The sequence below is a fragment of the Balaenoptera physalus genome, assembly GCF_965194825.1.
Source record: "Balaenoptera physalus genome assembly, chromosome: 2".
NCBI classification, from domain to species: Eukaryota; Metazoa; Chordata; class Mammalia; order Artiodactyla; family Balaenopteridae; genus Balaenoptera; species Balaenoptera physalus.
The window spans coordinates 174,725,813-174,747,561 of record NC_138883.1 but is presented as its reverse complement, the minus strand read 5'-3'; the positions used below and the strand labels follow the sequence as shown (position 1 = coordinate 174,747,561).

Below are 21,749 nucleotides of genomic sequence, written 5' to 3'. Positions count from 1 at the left end.
ATCAGAAGCATTTGGGCTATTCCATAGGGTTAAAAACCATGGGTCACAGATTATAAATTGGATCTCTGAGCCTGAAACAATCAGTGTTTGCTGAATGAATAAAGCAAACAATGAAAAATCTGGGCCTGGTCCCCAGAACACTGGAATTTGGAATGGTCCTTGTCATTTCTTTGCAAATGTGATCCACAGTAAAGAATGAATTTGGTGTGGTGATGCAAGTGCCCATGGCATGACTTCAGCTGACTTCTTAAGAAACAGTACAAACCAGGCTGAAATATGACTCATCTTTCTTGATTACACCGCAGTAACAAACAGTCAATAACAGTAAAACAAATCAAAAGCAATAACAGAAAATTTCTGTGGCTTACAACGACATATGTTTATTCTCCACTGGTGTTAACATGCTAGTCTGGTATCAGTGGCAGTTCTGCTGATCTGGCCCCTGTACCATCTGTCCCTGGGACCCCAGCCCTTGGTCTTGTGAGAGCAGAAAGGAAAAGACGGCTGAATCATGCAGTGACCTCCAAAGCTTCTACTTGGAAACTGCACATCACTTCTGCTCACATTCTTTTGGGCAAAGCGAGCCCTGTGGCCAAGCCCAGAGTCAATGGGAAGGATAAATATTAAATCTCCATAGGGAGACATCACAAGTCACAAGGCCATGAGCTTGTGAGATATTCAGTCTTTTTCAGGAGGAAGTTGAATAATTAGGAAAAACGAAAGAGGTTTTTGTCTTCGCTGAGCGGGCAGAGGCATGCAAATTCACAAGCCCTAAGATGGTGAATACAGGATGCGCTGCCGCATGATTGGGGTCACTTTAGAGCACTGAGGGATTGTGGTTATAGTATTGCCATGCCTGGGATCCAGGGAGAATATAGACTTTCAGAATTAATAAGGTTTCATTTCCACCGAGAGAGAGAAACATAGCCAAAATCAATTGTACCTTCTAGGTTTAAAGCCCTTGAGCCCTATAAGTTCCTCTTAAAACATTTGGACTGCAGCTGCCTTTCTGCTTGCTGAAGTCCTTGAATTTCATTAGTGAGGCCCAGGGGAACGGCCTGCTTTAGCTTGCTCTGCTGCTATTTGGCTGTTTTTCTTCCTCCTTGTCATCTTCTAATGGGCAAAATAGAAAAGAGAGACGTTCGCTACGGTCTTAGCAGAAGCGAATGGCACCCCAGAGGGTTCAGGAGGAGGAGGATATCTTACTCCGTGTTTCATGCTTTCTGGTTTCCAAGAACTGTAGTATGCCTGCATCTCTAACAAAAATTGAACCATCATACCACGCCTTCAGATTAATGAATCAACAAGTGTCTGTCAGACACCTATTTGCAAAGTTCTGTGTTAGATGCTGAAGGTGATATGGAAATTTTCTCTTCCTGCAGAGATTTGCTGTTTGGTTGGAGAGCTATGTGGTGTAACTTTATGGCTGTGTGTGAAATTTGCGTTACAGCTCATAGAAAGGAACTGGTTTGGGATGAGTCAGTGGAGAGGCATGCGATTTCCAGTGTCTGTGTAAGACTCTATCATATGGCTGTACCATGATTTATTTAATCACCCTCCTATTATTAGACATGTGGAATATTTTCAATTCTTGTGTTTATAGAGCATACTCTGATGTGGAAGCTTGTGTGTCTTTGTCTGCATCTTGAATGATTTCCTTATGACAAAGTGTGAGAAGTGAAGTTACCGGGTCCAAAACTATGAACATTTCCAAGACTCCTGACACATACTGTCCAATTATTTTCCAGAACTTTATACTTCTACCCAGTTGTGCATGGGAGTAACATGTTACCATGTCCCTACCAGCTTTGAGGATTATACTTTTAAGCTCTTCCCTTTACTGCCCGTTCCCTTTGACCTGGATATTCTTCCAAGTTTCAACTTAAAAGTTACTTCTGCTGAGAAATATTGCCTAATTCTCTGTAGGAGTTCAGAGTATTTGGTTAAGCCAATGGTTCTCTACAGTTTAAGACCTTCTTATATCAACCTTATGCTATTCTGAAATGAAATTCATAGATAATATCAGCTCACATTGTATACATACATTATATAAATAAAAATAAAATTGTAAGTGTAAGATTTAGGAGAAATAAAGCAAAGTAAAAAAAAAAATTATGGCAGTATGTTAAAAGCCTAGGCAAGCTGCACTTGAAGACAGAATGAAGTCGTAATTTGTTTGCTCCCTAAACCCTATCAATGCTGCACTAAAAACGCAGGCTGACATGGCTATGTAGGTTGGTGAATTTTCTGAACTGGTGACCAATTCTTGGCAGATTTCCAGGAGAAAAAAAAAAAGAACTTCTTTTGATTTACACTCTACTTGTAATCCTGGAAAATCTGGTGTGTATTAGAATTGAGCAAAAATATTTTGCATTTGGTATATAAAATAGAGCTAGATTTTACACTTATAACTGTCACTGCCTTGAAGGTCACATCGGAGATAGGAGAATCCTCGTTGTGTGTGACTGTCTCTCACATTTCAGGGTGTTTAGTATCTTTGGTCCCCAGCCACTAAATGCCAGTAGCGCCCCACCACCATCCTGTTAATAATGAAAACAAAACCAAGTATGCCTCCACGGATTTCCAAAATGCCTAATTGAGGTACCTGTGGAGAACCATCGTGTTAAGGAGTAAGAGAGCTCTCTCTACTTCCCCGAACATGACACTCATGCTTTTGGAAAACAAGTGCTTGCTTGTTGTGAGTTCTTGTGAGCAGTGACTGTCTTTCACAGCAGTATCACCAGTACAGGCCCTGGTGTTTGCTGATGCCTTGAAGATGTTAGTCGAGGGAATGGATTAATAGGTGGATGGCTAGCTCTTCCAAAAGAATTCTGTAGAACAAAGGTAGTATGAATATTCATGGAAGAATTCCTGATTTGAGTGAGGAACTTCAAAAAGGTCAAGAATAACAATAGCTATTCTTCAGTCCACCTTTTCTAGTACTAGGCATTTCGCTAAGGAATTTACACGTTTGTTTCATCTGTTTCCTCCAACTGCTTGAGTTTGGCTTAGATTTAGTAACTTGTTCAAAGTTATTAAGTGTGGAGGTTTGTAAGTGACAGAGGTGGGAATTGAATCCAGTTTACATGACTCCATAGACCATGCTCATGTCCACCACACTATAAGATACTGACTATTGATTTAAAATAGGTGGTCTTTATAATATGAAGGAAATTTTCTTTTGCTCCTGACTTTCTAAGAGTTTTGTTTCTAATAAATAGGAATGCTAACAAACTTTTTGACATCTATAGAGATAAATAGTTTAGCTTATTGGATCTATTGGTGAGCTTAATTTATAATTTGAGAGTTATTTGTAGTGAGGTGGATGGACCTATAGTCTGTCATACAGAGTAAAGTAAGTCAGAAAGAGAAAAAAAATACTGTATGCTAACACATATATATGGAATCTAAAGAAAAAAAAAGTTATGAAGAACCTAGGGGCAGGACAGGAATAAAGACGCAGATGTAGAGAATGGACTTGAGGACACGGGGAGGGGGAAGGGTAAGCTGGGATGAAGTGAGAGAGTGGCATGGACATATATACACTACCAAATGTAAAATAGATAGCTAGTGGGAAACAGCCGCATAGCACAGGGAGAGCAGCTTGGTGCTTTGTGACCACCTAGAGGGGTGGGATAGGGAGGGTGGGAGGGAGACGCAAGAGGGAGGAGATATGGGGCTATATGTGTATGTATAGCTGATTCACTTTGTTATAAAGCAGAAACTAACACACCACTGAAAGCAATTATACTTCAATAAAGATGTTAAAAAAAAATATATATATATATATATATATATAATTTGAAACAATCCTTGCATTACTCTTATCCTCATGTTTTATTTGATATATAAGCCTAACAATGGAGAGAATTCATTTTTCTAGAACCGTGTTTAGGATTTTTGTATCTACATTAATAGATGAGATCTACCCATAGTTTTCCTTTGTATTATCTATGTTGGGATTTGGTGAGATGGTTCTGAGAAAAATTATTTGGGAATTGTTCCATGTTTGAGGGTTCCTTAGAACAAATTATATATGGGAATGATCTTTTCCTTAGAAGTTTAATATAACTTACCAGGTAGAGCATCTTCTAGGAGTTTTTTGGGGGGGGAACTAATTATTTGTATTATATTCAGTTTTATCCATGGCTTATTGTCTATTCAGATTTTATTTTTCTTCTCCTTGAGAGAACTTTAGTAATTTATATTTTTCTGGAAATAACCATTTCAAACATTCAACTACATTAACATAGTGCTGTACATAGAATTATCATGTTAAACAGGTGTTTCAGTATCTGTGTATTTGTATCATGTTTGTCATTTTTAATTTTTTGTATTTGTGCTTATTTTCTTTTTTTATTCCTTTTCTTTATTGATTAGGATTCTTGATTAGGATTACAGATCAATTTTATTCTTCTGTTTAGGTTCGAGATGATCAAACCTTACTTGGAAAAGTCTGTGGCAATGAAACCCTCTCGCACATTAAATCCATTACTAATAGTATCTGGATCAGGCTTAAAATAGATGCTTCTGTTGCAAGAGCTAGTTTCAGTGCTGTTTATCAAGTCGGTAAGAAAACTTATGCCTTAATTTTTAAATGTCTCATTTGCCTGATTGTAACATTTTCATTTCTTGAAATAATTGAGTAATTTTATGTCCTCCAGTGGTAAGGGGAAAATTCTAATAGTAGTGTTACATTCCATTATGTCCTTATACAGAGTGAAACTTTGCAGTAAAATGGAGGGCAACAGTCATTTATCTCTGGACAAACACTACTATCATTTTCATACTTACAGCTTGTGGAGGTGAATTAACTGGAGAAGGGGTCATTCGCTCGCCCTTTTATCCTAATGTGTATCCAGGAGAAAGGATCTGCAGGTGGACCGTCCACCAACCCCAAAGCCAAGTGGTTCTTCTCAACTTCACTGCCTTTGACATGGGAAGTTCTGCTCACTGTGATACAGATTATATTGAGGTGAGAGTAAAACGCTTTTGAATATTTGCACTTGATTGGATATTATTAAAAATATTATGTCACGTTTTCCTCAAATCAGTTACATGAAACAAAACTAGTTTATAGGTGCAAAATCCTCAACAAAATTCTAGCTAACTGAATCCAGCAGCATATAAAGAGGATTATATACCATGACCAAATGGGATTTATCCCAGGAAGGCAAGGTTGGTATCTGTCCAAAAATCAGTCAGTGTAAAATAAAATAAAGGAAAAATAAACACACCCACATAGTTACCTCAATAGATGCAAGAAAAAAAAAGCATTTGACAAAGTTCAATACCTTTTCATGATAAAAACACTCAACAAACCAAGAATAGAAGGGAACTTCCCTAATCTGATAAAGGGCATCTATAAAAAAACCCACAGCTAACATTATATTTAGTGATGAAACACTAAATGCTTTGCCTCTGTGGTCAGTAAAAAGACAAAGATGTCTGTTCTCACCACTTGTATTCAACATTATACTGGAGCGGAGCAGTGGGGCGGCCTCTGGGTCTCCCAGCCCTTCCCAGACTCGGCTCTGGGCTGACAATGCCCTGCGGCCATGTTAGGGGCTCCCTCTCGGCCGTTTAGGGAGGGCCGCCGGTGCCCTCAGCTGCCTCACCTGGACACGAAGGCTGACCTTCTTGTCTTGACCACGAAACCAGGAATAACCAGGTGACACGAGTTAGTCCCTCCTTTCAGAGGAGTGGCCTGCCGTTGCTACAAACCGCAGGACAGTTCCTACACTGATGGGGGCCCAACCCCAGGAGACACGAAGTGAAAGAAAGCAAAGAGTGGAAAAACGTGTGAGGATGTGCATTGTTGGCAGGTTTTGGGTGTTTTTTTAAAAAGACCCACGAGGGTAGAGATGCCCACGAGCTCGCACAGGCAGAGTCCCTCCTGAAGGGCCGAAACGGGCGGTGAGGAAGGCAGCAGAGATGGGAGGATGGGGACAGGGGCGGGGGAAACAAGTTTGGGGATATCTGATCTAAACACACAAAGTCCTTTTAAGAGGTTATCACATCATAAAGCGAGAAGGCAACGTTAAAAAAAGAAAAGTGGGCTTTTTCAGCTGGAACCATGATAGTTAATAGATTCATGAGATTGAATTTGTGAGGATAAAATTTTAAAGGTCAGTACTGTAGTATCAGTATTTGCTGCAAAGGTTTCGAATCTATGAGACGACCTGAGTCTTGAAAGCGAGATTGTTTTTGTTTTTGAGGGGAGGAGGGGGGGCCCGACAAACAGAAGGAGCTCAAGCCCCATTTGTTGAATGAATAAATAAATGCCTTTCTGCTACAAGCAAAAAAAAAAAAAAAAAAATACTGGAAATTCTAGTTAGGACAATTAAGCAAGGAAAGGAAATAAAATGCATCCAGAATGAAAAGGAAGGAATACAATTATCTCCGTTCACAGATAACATGATGTTGTATATAAAAAATCATAAGGAATCTATACACAAACACACACACATAAACTATTAGAACTAATAAACAAATTCAGCAGGTTGTGGGATACAAGATCAAAATATGAAAGTCATTTCTTTTTTATATACTAGCAATGAACAATTTGAAAATGAAATCAAGGAAACAATTCCATTTACAATAGCAAAAAAGAATAAATATTGAGGAATATAGCTTTAAAAAGACATGTAAAATTTGTACTCTGAAAGCTACAGGATGCCACTGAAGGAAACTGAAGGCCTAAATAAATAGAAAGACATCTCATGTTAATGGATTAGAAGACATAATATTGTTAAGATGGCAGTACTCCTTAAATTTATCTAAAGATTTAATTCAATCTCTATCACAATCCCAGTGGGCATTTTTGCAGAAATTCACAAGCTGATTGTAAACTTCTAATGGAAATGCAAGGGAACCAGAATAACCAAAAGCATTGTTGAAAAAGAACAACATTGGTGGAGTCACACTTATGATTTTAAAACTTAGAACAAAACTATAATAATCAAGACAGTGTGTTATTCAGGTGAGGTTAAAAATATGGAACAATGGAACAGAATAGAAAATCCAGAAATAAATTCATACTTTTATGACCAATTGATTTTTCAAAAGGGTGCCAAGCCAATTCAATGGGAAAAAGTAGTTTTTTCAAGTGGTGCTGAATATGCACATGCAAAATCATGGAACTGGACTCCTTCCTTATACCATACACAAAAATTAACTCAAAATGGACCATAGACCTAAATTTTGTAGCTGAAACTATGAAACTCTTGAAGAAAACATAGGAGTAAATATCTGTGACCTTGGGTTAGGCAAAGCCTTCTTAGATCTGACACAAAAAAATGCAACAAAAGAAAAATTGGACTTCATCGAAATTAAAAACAAATCTAATTTTTTAAATGGGCAAAGAATATGAATATATATTTCTTTAAAGAAGATGTACAAATAGTCAGTAAACACATGAAAAAGATGCTCAACATCACTAATCATCAGGGAAATACAAATCAAACCACAATGAGATACTGCTTCACACCCGCTAGGATACTATAATCAAGAAGTCAGGTAATAACAAGTGTTGAAATTGGAGCCCTTTTACACTTACACACTTCTGGTGAGCATTTAAATGGTACAGCTGCTTTGGAAAACAATTGGCAGTTCCTCAAAAAGTTAAACGTAGAGTTATCATTTGATCCAGCAATTCCACTTCTAGGTATACACCGAAGGGAAATGAAAATAAACATCCACACAAAAATTTGTACATGAATGAGTACAGTCGTTATTCATAGTAGCCAAAATGTAAAAACAACCTAAACGTCCATCAACTGATGTGTATTAATAAAATGTGATATATCCATACAGTGGATTATTATATGGCATTAAAAAGAAATGAAATAATGACACATGATACAAAATGGATGAACTTTGAAAACATTATGCTAAGTGAAAGTAGCTAGTTACAAAAGACCACATATTGTATGATTTCATTTATTTGAAATGTCCAGAAGAGGCAATCTTATAGAAACAGAAAGTAGATTAGTGGCATCCTGGGGCTGGGGTTTGAGGGGGATGGGGTGCGGCTGCTAAGGGGGATAGAGTTTCTTTCCGGGAGATTAAAATATTCTAAAATTGATTTTTACTATACTAATAAACATTTTAGAAAAAATTATTTTTGAAGCAGTTTTCCAAAATAAATATCTAACAAAATAAATTTGAACATATCTTTTTTACTTAGATTGGTAGCAGTTCCATTTTGGGTTCTCCTGAAAATAAAAAGTATTGTGGCACAGACATACCTACGTTTATAACATCCGTGTACAATTCTCTTCATGTCATATTCGTGAAAAGTTCTTCTGCTGAAAATCATGGTTTCATGGCTAAATTTAGTACTGCGGCTTTGGGTAAGAGATTGACTCCCCTACTTTGCCTCTTGGGCTTGTATCAGAATAAGTGAACAATGGAAATAAATTATTATAGAAATTTAATCTACACTACAGATGTGTAGTCATCTACACTGTAAAAATTTTAAAGTACACTCAAAGGCAAAGAAAATATATATATTTTCTAATCAGCACATGTCAGTAATTATTTGATGTCTATTAATAAGAGAAAAACTAGGTTATCTTCAGTGACATAGAAGGAACCTTTTAAGAGGTTATGATCAGATTATTTTATTTGAAATTATTTATTTGTTGGTTACTTGTTCTGATAAGTATTATTATTTTTATTTCAACAGCATGTGGAAAAGTTCTTACAGAGTCAACAGGAAGCATTCAAAGTCCTGGCCATCCAAATATCTACCCCCATGGTGTCAACTGTACCTGGCACGTAATAGTCCAAACTGGTCACCTGATTCTTCTGAGATTCAGGGAATTTCATCTGGAGTTTCATTACAATTGCACAAAGGACTATCTAGAAGTTTATGACACTGGTTCTCAGACATCTCTTGGGAGGTGAGATTATTTTGTTTTTAGATTTTTAACACAAAAACCTCCTGCTTTCTTGCACTCCTGCTTCAGTGATGGATTTAAAGTCCATCATGTTGTGTTATAAAAACCAGGTGAGATCAACACACTTCTCAGTGACCATTTCTACATCACTACTCACTACTCTGTAGCCTTGACCATTAGTAATTACCTTTCGGCATGTGGATATACCCATGAAGCCATCACCAAAATCAAGATAATGCACATATCCATTACCCTCACACCTTCTTCCTGCCTGTTACAATTCCTCACTTTTGCTCCTCATCCCCAACCACAGGAAACCACTAAACTGCTTTCTATCACTGTACATTAGTTTGCATATTCTGGAATTATATAAAAGTGGCATCATTCTGTATGTACTCATTTTTCATCTGAGTTTTCTCAGTCAGGCTAATATTTTGTTGAGCTCCTTGGACCTGAGGGTTTACAGTTTTATGAAATATGAAACATTTTGGACCATTAGTTCTTGAAATGCTTTTTCTGTCTCCCCTCCCCTTGGGACTCTGATTACATGTATCTTAGGCCATTTGATGTTGTCCCAGAACTCACTGATACTCTCTTCATTTGATTTTGTGTCTTTGTTCTCTGTGCATTTCCTTTTGGAAAGTTTCTATTACTCTGTATTCGAGTGCACTAATCTTCTTTTCTACAGTGCCTATCTGCTATTAATCGTACCAAATGCATCTTTTCATCTCAGACATGGTAGTTTTCACTTCTGGAAATTCATCTGGGGCCATCTTATATATCTTCCACATCTCTACTTTACACATTAATTTTTTTGCCTCTAGCTTCTTAAATTGGTGGGATACAGTTATAACTATTTTTATGTCTTTGTCTGCTAATTCAGTCCTCCGTGTCATTTCTTGCGATGTTTAGATTGATCGGTTTTCCTTCTCATTATGGGTCATACTTTTCTCCTTCTTTTCATGCTCGGTAATATTTGATAGGATGACAGACATTTTCAGTTTTGTGTTTGTGCACTGGACACTACTGTATTCTTGGGCTTTGTTTTGGGATGCAGTTAAGTTACTTTGAAACAGTTTGATCATTTCCAGTTTTGCTTTTAAACTCACTTGTCTCCTGTCTCTGAAGCGTCGTTGTCCTTCACTGCTTGATAGCCAGTGTCCTGAGAGCCATTGTTCTATCTATTTTTGTCCAGATTTTCAGTTGTTTCAGATACAAGATTATGTAAATCCAGCCCCTGTTATTACATCTTTGTTGGAAATAGATATCTCCTGATTCCTTTTTTCCCCTTCTTTTTGTATTTCATTTTCTTTTTCCTCATCCATTTTTTAAACATTTTTCTTTATCCATTATTTCCTTAAACTTATTTTTTCCCCCAGTTTTATTCTCCCTTTTCATTTTTTGATCTTTCTTGTCTTAATCTTTAAGTTTTTAAAATTCCTTCTTTTTCTCTTTTTCTTTTTTATGGTACTTGACTTGTAATCACTGAAAAATACATAATTTTTGCTGAATGACATAAACTACAATGATCTAATCCAAATTTGGCAGACATGGGCATATAGAGAGACATTTAGAATATTAATTAATTCATCTACCTTTGTTTTGATCAAGATATTAAGTCATTTTTAACACTGAAATGGTATTATACACCTTTTCTTTTCCTTTTTCTTTTACAGAAATTAACTCATCCATTTCCCATATTTAATACTTTGTCTTATTTTGGTTTCTATTTTTTTCCCCCTGTCATTCCATTAAGTTACTTTTACCAAGTGTTCTCTGAATTGAGATTTCTATTTTCTAGCCACTCCTTCTTATAAATGTTTCTCTAGATAAAAGCTCACGACATAATGTCTTTTATTACAATTCTACTTTTAGCTTTACTACAAGAGTTTTTCTGAGTAAAATTGTTTTCTTCAGCAAAAACTTGACATGGTTTAGTAATCAAACTCTTACCTCTGCATAGGCCAGCTGGGTAAAGACAAGAGATTCCACCTGTATAAGGCTTACTATTCCAGGCACTGTTCTAAGTTCTTTATATACAGTGTATTAACTCATACAATTCTCAAAACAACTCTATGAAGTAGGTGGTGTCATCAACCCCATTTTACAGATGGGAAAACTGAGGCATAGATGTTGAGTCCTCTGCCCAAAGTCATAAAGCCTCTAAGAGATAGAGCTGACTCTAGAGTCTGTGCTCTCTGAGTTTATAATACATGGTTTTCCTTTGTTGCATGTGTTGATTACATTTCTATTAATAAGTTCAGTAATGTGCGGTATGGTGACTCCTATAGCTCGTAATTTCTAATTTCATTGAACTTCTGTTACAAGTCACACAGCTAAGCAAATACATAAAACAATCTAAAGGAAGTAATCATGAGTTGGATGATCTTTAGCAACTTTGTAAGTGGTTTGTGCTTGAAATATACTTCTTTTTTAAGGTTAATAGGGGATATTATTGTTGTTATTTTTTTTATATGTCCTAATTTGGGGTACATCATTTCAAGCATACTGAAAGTTTTTAAATCTGTGTTCTTTCTTGGTTTCAAATAGATATTGTGGAAAATCCATCCCACCCTCTCTTACCAGTAGTGACAACTCATTAATGCTTACATTTGTGGCTGACTCTGACCTTGCTTATGAAGGCTTTTTAATAAACTATGAAGCAATTGATGCATCAGCAGGTAATAAAATAGCATTGTATGCTTGGTTTCACTTACTCCATTAAAGAATAGTACTGTGAGAATACTTCATACCAAAATCTGTGACATAATGAAAGATGCCTTTAGAATAAAGTATAGTGACTTAAGTGCCTTCCATATTAAATATAGAGTAATGAAAAGGTAAGAGTATTTTATCAAAGTTAAATTTTCTAATTTTGGCAATTGTACTCTGGTTTTGTGAGAGAATGTTTATGTTTTTAGGAATAATAAAGCAATGGGAGCAAAATATACATATGTAGTAAATCTGAGTAAAAGGAATTTGGGAGCTTTTTCTTACAACTTTTCTGTGAGTTTAAAATTCTGTCAAAATTAAATGTTACAAAAGAGACCGAACACTTATTTTAAGAAATTAGAACACCATTGTAAAGCAATTATACTTCAATAAAGATGTTTAAAAAAAAAAAAAAAAAGAAATTAGAGAAGGGGAGGGTGGGACGAATTGGGAGATTAGGTTTGACGTAAATTCACTATCATGTGTAAAAAAGATAGCTGGTGGGAACGTGCTGTATAGCACAGGGAGCTCAGCTCAGTGCTCGGTGATGACCTAGATGGGGGAAAGGAGGGGAGGGAGGTCCAAGAGGGAGGGGATATAGGTATACTTATAGCTGATTCACTTCATTGTACAGCGGAAACTAACACAACATTGTAAAGCAATTTTGTTTTACTGCAATAAAAAAAAGAAAGAAATTAGAAAAAGGACAACAGAATAAGAAACTACTGCATGTAATTCTATGGCAGAAAATGAAAGACTTTTTGTCAAAATATGCATTTCTAAATTTGACTTAATGAAATTGAATCTTTTCAGCTTTTTTCCTTTTACTGTACTTTTCCTATTACTTAATTCTCATCATTACTCTGCTCTTTGCAAATGCAGTGTGGGAAACAAACACCCTTTGCCAGCAGGGTCTTTGAGGTCATACATAAACCAGAGATGCTCCCAGCCCCAGAACCTATGGGATTTAGGAGGATGCCATGTTTTCTTAGGCTCATGTTTCCACCTGGGATGTGTACCTTTTTAGGGAGTCTGGGTTTTCCTTTTGCATAATATTTAGAAAGATAGTTCATGGACCTAAATACTATGCAGTGTAGACATACAGGGGGTGGGGGTGTGTGACTGAGCTTCCCAAGCATTTCACACCTTTGATTGTCCCAGAAACATGTAATTCTCGGACGCTTAAGAAAGTACTGAGAGCGTTTTCCTGTACCAGATGTGCTCCCTCTGACACCGTCCTGCATCCAGAACTCCCCAGCCTCTCATCTCTTAAAGCCCACACTCCCTTAAAAAAAAAAGGTAAATTAATCTTCCCCTTGGAGTTTCCACCAATTTCTCACTTATTTCCTCTCAGAGCAGCTGGCCACTATTCTTCATTTCAGGCTGTTCTCCGTAATAGTTCAAGTTCTGTTTTGGAAGCATGGCTTTAGATTTCTCCAGGATCCTGAGTGTGAGAAAATCATACAGCTTTCTCTCCTGTGGGCTCCACTCTCGAGAGAGTTCATTATCCAGCTCCAGCACCTGGGAAATTGAATCCCCAGCAGTTACAGTTGGCTATGTTATGTGATTGACATGTTTACTGGACTTCGTTCAGATTTTTCCACATCCAATGACCAAAAACTGGCTTCTCAAGAAATTCTAGTTGCACACAATTTTCCATACTTTTGTGGTTTTATATGCCTCATATATTTGGCCCAAACCACAGCTGAATATTAGGTTAGGATTTGGAGCAAGTCACTTGAACTCTCTGGGCCATAGTTTTCTCATCTGTAAAATTAAGGGATTGGATCTGATGATCTTTGGGATGTCTTCTGCCTTTAATCAACTATGAACTCAAGTTTAATTTGCTGCATGAATAAACTAGCTGTAACTCAGATAACAAACGATACAGGTGGGACCTCCGAAAATATTATGGAAGTCTTTGTAACAATATGCAGTATCTCTGCAATGACTCACACAGCTTTGCTAAAACCACGCTGGCTTGTAAAGCAATATCTAGTGCAATAGGAGTAATCTGGCAGGGAGGATGATAAATTTTAATTCAGAAAGATAAGATACAGGTAAAATAAAAGTAAGTTGTGAGAAAGGAAAGAAGCAAGCTGGACAGAAAAGAAAACTGACAAAGAAAAGACAGGTGATGAAAGAGAAGGGCATCCTGAGGTGGCAACCCCTAAAGACTCTCCAGTCCGCCTCCCTGTGAGGTCATCGCTACTTTGGCTGTGTTTGGTCCAGACAGGGCTGAAATCACAGACAAGGAAGAGTTTGCTTTCCACCCCACGGCTGAGCCTGGCTGGTCTCTGTGCGCCTGCCTTTTGCTGGACGATTTCATCAGTCTGACTACCACAGTCAAATATTCTAAACAGCAATCTAACCACTGGATCCAGGAGGCTGTATGGCACCCTCCTCTTATCATCTTGGAGCCTGTCTCAGTTTCCCATAGATGAGGACGTGAGGCTGGGCTCTACTGAATTGCTGAGGGCGCCCCTGAAGGACTGCTCAGGGGAGGACGGCTCAGGGGACTGATGTGCAGGCTGGGCTGGTGACAGGCAGGCAGGCAGCCAGCCAGCCCTCCAGGCAGCCCGAGTCTGAGTTAGCTGCCCACCTGGAAGGAGGGAGGCGGTGGGATGCTTTCTGTTCCGTTGTCATCTTATTTTTGACATTTTCTGCAGTACTAGGGAAAAGTGTCAACGGACGCTCAATCACTGACCCTCATCCTATCTCACTGCTTTAGCAAAAGTTACCTTTAGGCACTAATGACTGTACTGGGTTGTTGGCTTTTAGTCCATTGGCACGACAGGTGTGAGTTTCTCTGCTCTTTCCTGCCTTCATCTGGTAAAGGTTAAATTTCCTGACTTGAATCGAGTTACTTTTCCATCTGTAGTTGTACCATGGGGCTGTGATGTCAGCCTCTAACTATGTGTGTGGGAGGAAAGAGATTGACTTCTGCTCCTCGCTTTGACTCCCTCCCGCATCAGCGTTACTGCCTTCATCCAGATGTGCCTGGGGCAATAGAGACAAAGACCTAACTAGAACATGCTGGCGGCTAGAAACCCTGAAGAATTTCTTAGTAACTGATTTATGAACCCCGGGTAACGTGCAAAATATTTGAATTCAGAGACAATATACTTGATTAGTTAACTTTAATTTAAACTGTAATTTTATTTTCTATCAACATCTACTGCATATACGTCAATATAATCCTACCAAGAGGGGACTTTAAAAGGATAAGAAAGAATAGAGAAACGTACCTGACACACTTTCTACTTTAACATTAGAAGAAAACCTGTATAACATCTAGTCTAGTGTTTTTCAAACCTTGAAGCATTCATGACTCCTCAGTGGGTCATGATATTATCTTATCAGATTGCTACCTACATTTGCGAAAAGTATGGAATAGAATAGAAAAGAATAGACTAGAAAATATCAGAGCTTATCATGAAGGGTTTGGTATTACTTCATGAAACCTCTTTGCATTATCTGTGTATGTGCGTGATTGATGTAAATGTATTTTTATGGTGTGCCAGAAAATTCAAAACACTAATCTAGTCTGATTACCTTATCTAGTCCAAATACCTTATTTTTCAAATGAGGAAACTTGAAGTCCAGAATTGAATTTATCCTCCCAAGAATACACAGCTAAGTTGGTTGAGAAGCCACACCCAAACAATCCAGTTCAAACATGGAATTCATTTGTTTTACCAAATCTAGACTAGTTCTTAGAAAAGCTCTCGATGCCCTGCACGTGGGGGTGGCTGGTAACATTCCATTCAGAGCTACAGTAGAACGGCAGTGGGCTTTTCCTGTTTTTTGCTAGGGGAAGAACTTTACAATTGTTTGGGGAAATGTCCAGGAAGTATCAGAACCACAGCAACATTAGGTTAAACGTGGGCCCTAGTGGGCTTTCGCATCTTCATTCCCCGCTCAGAGTTCCCACTTACCCGGCAGTGGGTGTTTAGTGCTGTTTTTCATCCATCACCCTGGACCTGAGCCCAGAAGAGGCATCTAAGAGTGAGAAGTCAAGAAATGATTACCGGAAGGGCAAACGAGGGTTTCTTTAGAAGAAATGCATAGGGAGAGTCTGTTTCTATTTTAAAACTTCAATCCGGCAGAGCAGTATTCTCAAACTCTAGTGTTCATTGGAAGCTTGAGGTGGGGTTTTCTTGTTACAGATTCAGGTATCAGAAACCCCACCCAGGTATTCTGATTCACATAGGTCTAGGGTAGGTTTTCACCAAGCATTTCAAGTGGTTCTAATGAAACTTTGCATTTCATCAGAGACTCTGAAAGTCAAGTCTTAGCACATAAATTGCTGTAGAATTACAACTGAGGTGTAATGGTGGATTGGGCTGTAACTAACTGCTCATGGGGGAAAGTACTTTCTATTATTTGGTGAAAGAAAGGCTGAAGGTGAAATCAGAGCCTCGGTTCTAGTCCCAGCCTTGCTGCTAACTTGGAAAGCTTTGGGCAAGTCACAAGCCTCTCTGATTCTTTCTATCCAACTTGAATTCTGTATTTTCTGCTCTGAGATATTCAGATATTTTTAAGGTTTTTTAAGTACGTCTATTGATCTCTTAAAGATTTACTTTCTCCTTGGTCAGTAGTTTCTCATATTTTTGTATATATGGGTTTCCCAGCACTTCCCAGCTCAGTAGATTTATCTTATTTAATTTATCATATTTCTCAGTTCTTAGAATAAAAACGCTAAACAAAACATTGTGATATTCTTAGTTTTCTACTCACCTTCATTTCTAAATTGACATTTCATGCTTAGAGAAACCAGGGGTTAATAAAGACCACAGGATTTGGAAAGGAAGGACTTGGGGTTGAATTTTATCTTTGCCGTGTCTGAACTAAGTGATTTTCAGAGCTTAACCTCCAGGAGTCTCATATCCTTCACCTGTACCTTCATCTCTAAGAAGTGGAGGTTATAATGCCTCGCTGTTTCACGTAGTTGGGGAAGAAAAAATGAGACATTTTCTGTGAAAATTATGTAATAGGTGTAAACCGCCATGATTGTGCCAGATTTAAAATAGAATTACTGATATCCAAATACAGTTTTACAATAGCTGCTTTAGTGATTTAGCTTATATTCATGTTCATTAAAATTGGTCATCTATATGGGAAAAGAAAAAACCATGACTGTGACCACCTAGCAGAAAATTGTAAGCAAATGTTAGATTTGGGTTAGGGAGGCTTCTTCTTTCCTTGTGGAGAAATTGAACCTGTAATTTTATATTCTCTCAAGTCTTCACTTTGAAGGTTGTTAAACCAAATATGCCAATAAAAGCAGATGGCGGTTCCGGGGTTAATTAGAAAATCTGAGGTCATAGGTATTCACGTAAACACAAGAAGTTTTGTAAATGATTTCAGAAAGCACCGCCTATAGGTTGATCCCTAGTGTGATTGGCTAATCACAAAAGTTATCTCACAAGCCACAGCAGGGAGGTGGTGGAGCAGCTACCCATAATCTAGGGTCTCCCTAGGAGATACATTCTTCTGTCTACAGGATCAGTTTATCCTCCTCCTGTCACCCAAATCGTATGGGACGATACCATCATTGCTTTTTGAGTTGTAGGATTATGTGTGTTTTGAATTTTCCCTTGGATAATGAGCTGAATGCTATGTTACTGACACTTATTTAAAGGTGCTTAGTAGAGGCAGACACACCTTGTGATTTTTAGAAAAATACGGTTTTGTGATTTTGTAGTGATCCACAGAAGATGTTTGTGTATTTCCTCTTTTCTTTTTTTTTTTTTTCTTTTGAAGTTGGTCAGAAAGAAAGATGTGAGAGGCCTACTAATAGCTGTCTTTGATCTTCAGAGATGTGTTTTTCCACTGCTAGTTCAGTTGAATTTAGTGGATGGAAGAAATCTACTTTTCTTCTTCATCTCTTTGTAAATGTTGTTAGACCATAATAAAAGGCACACTGCCATTGGATATGAGTTTTCCTTTGGCTACATGAGATATAAACAAAAGGCATTTTTCATGTTTGTATCTTGTGTTGATGTAAGAAGCATTATGGCAACACATGAATATCCTTTTATGGGAATATATTCAACTTTAGTTATTTGTGGTTTATTGCAAAGCATCAGAGGAAGGCAAAGTCTAGCGTACTCTCAGTATACTGCCTCTAAGCATAAGCCTCCTGATATTTCTCAGTATCAATATTATTCTATAAACAGCAGTTTACACTGTCAAGGGAAGAACACGTGAACCTTGTACAGATTTCAGTGTTAGATAAGAGGACTTACGAACCTTTCAAGAAACAAGTACGTTAAGTTTAGAGAACCATTGTTTTTCTCTCTGTAATACAGATTAGATATGTGAATCTCATAAAACTACAGTCAAATTTAACATTAAATATTCTATCATTGAATATGTGTAGCAGGTGTACCTGCTCCAGCCTAGCAGGAGGAGCTACTCTCTGGCATGACTTTTGAAGTCTCACCTCACGCATGCGCAGTCCAGGCTGTGGCAGGAACTCATAGGGAACTTTCCGCAGATGCCTGGTTCCCCTCTCTGCATGTGTCTTCCTCACTGGAGCAGAGCCGGTGCCCTTGGAAGCCCTGCAGTCTGATCCCTGCTTCCTCAGCTCAACAGGACTGTCATTCACTGCTTTGGCTTCAGCTGTGGTCAGAAAATTCTTGGCCCGGATAAAAAGCCAAGGAAACCAAGACTCCTACCTCATGAATTTTCTTTCTGTCAAGGATCACAGTCTTGGACTGCCTGTGGTCCCGTGCCTCCTCTATTTTGTCCAGTTTTATAGATGTTATGGAGAGGGGCTGGTCTAGTACTAGTTACTTGCCATGGCTGGAAACAGAGATTCCTATCATTTAAATTTAGTAAACATTATAAAATGTTAAAGAATCACAATATACCCAGGAGAGAGGATAGGGGAAAATGAGGTGAGAAGAGTGGAAGGAGTAGGGATGGCGTAGAGACAATGGTAGGAAGTTAGATACTTGTCCCCCACTTATTAGTTTTCAGCACATTAAGTAATATAATTTTAACAAATATTTAGTAGATGTGATCTGGGCCGGTTACTGTGGTGACAATTAATAAAGGTTAGTAAGGTCCCATTCATATCTCAATGAATGAGAGGAAAAGCTTAGTAGAGGAAATATACTCACATAAACACAATCACAATAAAATATATATTGGGGGTTCAGATTGCAATTTGCATAAAGTTTTATTGAGCACAAGGAAATTAATTCTGCTTGATCAGGAAATGTTTCACAGAGGAAGTGATATTTGAATTTGACTTTGAATGATGGGTAGGAGTTTATCTGTTATAGGTGTGTTGGGGAAGGAGGGGAGGTTGTTGGATACAGCATGTTAGACAAAGTGAACAGCGTGAAGGTCATTTGAATACCTCAGGGACCGTTTATACCTTTGTGCCAACAGTGGAAAAGAAGCTTGATGTGTAAATCAGAATTTCGGTAGGGATTCACAACCACCCACCCGTTGCAAGTGCTACAATAATCACTTGCATATGGACAAGGTACAGGGAAATTACTCAGCATTACCTCTCAAAATTTTTCATTAAAATTTCCTTTACTTGGGAACCTGATTATACAGGCCATTCTCCTGCAGACTCATTCCAAGTTGCATTGAAAATACTCAGTGCAATTGTATTTCCCCTCTGGGGGTAGAGTGGGGAAGCAAGGAACAGTATCTTTTTAAGAACAAGTGACATGAGCAGAGAATTCGCTCTCGATATTTGATTTATTGGCTAAAGCTATTTGAATGCAGGGGTGGTCAATTAGTCTGTAAATTCGTCAGCTCAGGGAGACTGTGTCACAGCCTTCATTTACTGTCCATTTGATCCGTAAATTTTTATCTTAGTGATACTCATTAGTGGCTCTGAAATACTTAATATACCACCTCTTCACACACATCCCCGCCCCTCTCCTGCTTTCCCCTGCTTTTTCTCTGCCTTTTCCCTTCCTTTCTTTCTCGCTTCCTTCCTCCCTCCCTCCCTCCCTTCCTTCCTTCTTTTCTTCCTTGACCCTTGAAGAAATATCTTGGCAGACTGTAGAAAAGTATAGAAGTATATACAACATTCATCCCTGAAGTTAAATATCACTGTCAACTCCTTCAATAAATTAAGCCTTGATTACTTGCTGTTTAAAATCGAGTAAACCAAATACATGGTGAATGCCAGTTACTCTGAAGGCCGTACATCGGTAGGAGAACCTGTAGTATTTCCTGTGCATCTCTGTGCCCTCAATGCCAGTGCTTCCTCTTTTCTTTTCTGAGTATGATTATACAGCTGCAACTGGGGGAGATAGCACACCTGAACATCCGCATTTTCTTTTTTTTATTCATCATAAAGTGTAATAGTTTATTCTCCTCCAAAACCTGTCAGTCAAAGACCTGTGTCTACTCCTGGATCCTAGATTTATGTTATTACCGGATACAATTGAAGATACATTAAGAATGCATTGAGGACTTCCCTGGTGGTGCAGTGGTTGAGAATCTGCCTGCTAATGCAGGGGACACGGGTTCGAGCCCTGGTCTGGGAAGATCCCACATGCCACGGAGCGGCTGGGCCCGTGAGCCACAGTTACTGAGCCTGCGCGTCTGGAGCCTGTGCTCGGCAACAGGAGAGGCCGCGATAGTGAGAACGCCGTGCACCGCGATGAAGAGTGGCCTCCGCTTGCCGCAACTAGAGGAAGCCCTCGCACAGAAACGAAGACCCAACAAAGCCATAAATAAATAAATAAATAATTAAAAAAAAAAAAAAGAATGCATTGAAACCAGACTTTGGAAAATATCTCAGATTTGGAGGGCATTTGGAGTGGGTTGGTTAGTGACTAGAGAGTCTGAAGGACTGAATAGGTCAAATTAAAACTGTTAAAGTAGAACAGTTAGTAGTTATTTAGGACATAAACTTATCCAGGTACTATCTAAATGTTTCATATGAATGATCTAATTTATTCCTCACATTTATGCTCTGCTTTTCTTACACTTTTCTGTTCTATTTCAAAGCATAATGATGATCACTACCATTTACTGAGCACGTAGCACGTCCAAGTCCTTTAATTGCATTATCTCTGACGCTTGGGTGTACACTCAAAGATAGTTACAACCCCATTTTAGAGATGAGGGTCAGAGAGGTGAAGCAACTTGCCTAAGGTTGTACAGTTTGTCATCGTTTGAGCTGGGCGTTGATTCAAGGTCGCTCTGATCCCTGGGTCTCATCTCCTGTTTATCACCCTGTGGTTGAGTACCAGCTTTGTCATTTCTCATCAATTCATGCTTTGACAAAAACCATTTTGAAAGAAGGGTACAAAAAGAAAAACAGAACTGAATTATTGCTAGGCCTCCCCCTGTGATTTCTGTAGTTGAGCCTAATTTTTAATGTTTATGATGATTTGCATGGATTAAAAAAATTATAGCACTTCCAAGAACCAAAAAAGTCACGATTATATGTAACAAATTCCACTACACAGCTTAGGTTTACTATTAGTAATTGTTTTGACTTGGAGACCAAAAACTTTGTTTTGAAAGGAAATCATTCTTTGAACATCCCCGAATGGCCTATTGAAAATCAAGTATCTTGGCAAAAATTAATGAAGTGTATATTACTGAATGTCTGGTAAATGTAGTATAATATTTTTATTTCCTCTCTTGTGATCTGTTTCTTTTCACAGCATGCTTGGAAGACTATACAGGTGAATCTGGGACTTTCGATTCTCCAAACTTCCCCAGTAATTATCCCAACAACTTAGAATGCATTTATAGGATCACGGTGGAAACCAGCCAACAGATTGCATTGCACTTCACAAACTTCTCCTTGGAGGAGGCCATTGGTGGAACATGTGTAGCAGATTATGTGGAAATCAAGTGAGCACCTTTGTTTCATCATAATCTTTCTCATTAATAATCTTTCTTGGAAAGGTTAAGGAAAAATATAGAAATTTTCTGTAAAGCTCCCTTTTGTGCTCTTTCTTGCAAGATATAAAGTTTGTCATTTGGAACCTGGCTTAACAGTAGGAAAACAGAAAATTGTGTAAGATTCAGTGGTTATTTAGAAGTGATTATTTTATTGGGAATATTTAAAAATAAACTTGAATTTTATCTGGTCAGAGTCAACAGATATACTACTGGTCTGAAATTAGATACTTGCAA

The 21,749-nt window shown here is 38.1% G+C and overlaps 1 protein-coding gene and 1 long non-coding RNA gene across 2 annotated transcripts in view; one reads left to right on the top strand and one right to left on the bottom strand.

Annotated features, from left to right (window-relative positions):
* Window positions 1-21,749, top strand: part of CUBN (cubilin) — a 284,343-nt gene that overhangs the window by 59,057 nt on the left and 203,537 nt on the right. Inside the window, exons 20-25 of the mRNA XM_082452723.1 lie at window positions 4,425-4,569; window positions 4,797-4,975; window positions 8,189-8,354; window positions 8,690-8,906; window positions 11,454-11,584; window positions 21,272-21,464. Of these exons, the coding sequence (XP_082308849.1) occupies window positions 4,425-4,569; window positions 4,797-4,975; window positions 8,189-8,354; window positions 8,690-8,906; window positions 11,454-11,584; window positions 21,272-21,464 (1,031 nt within the window). The remainder of the gene's footprint in view (window positions 1-4,424; window positions 4,570-4,796; window positions 4,976-8,188; window positions 8,355-8,689; window positions 8,907-11,453; window positions 11,585-21,271; window positions 21,465-21,749) is intronic.
* The window catches only part of LOC309656471, a 518,263-nt gene that overhangs the window by 326,668 nt on the left and 169,846 nt on the right, over window positions 1-21,749 (bottom strand). The window lies entirely within an intron of this gene.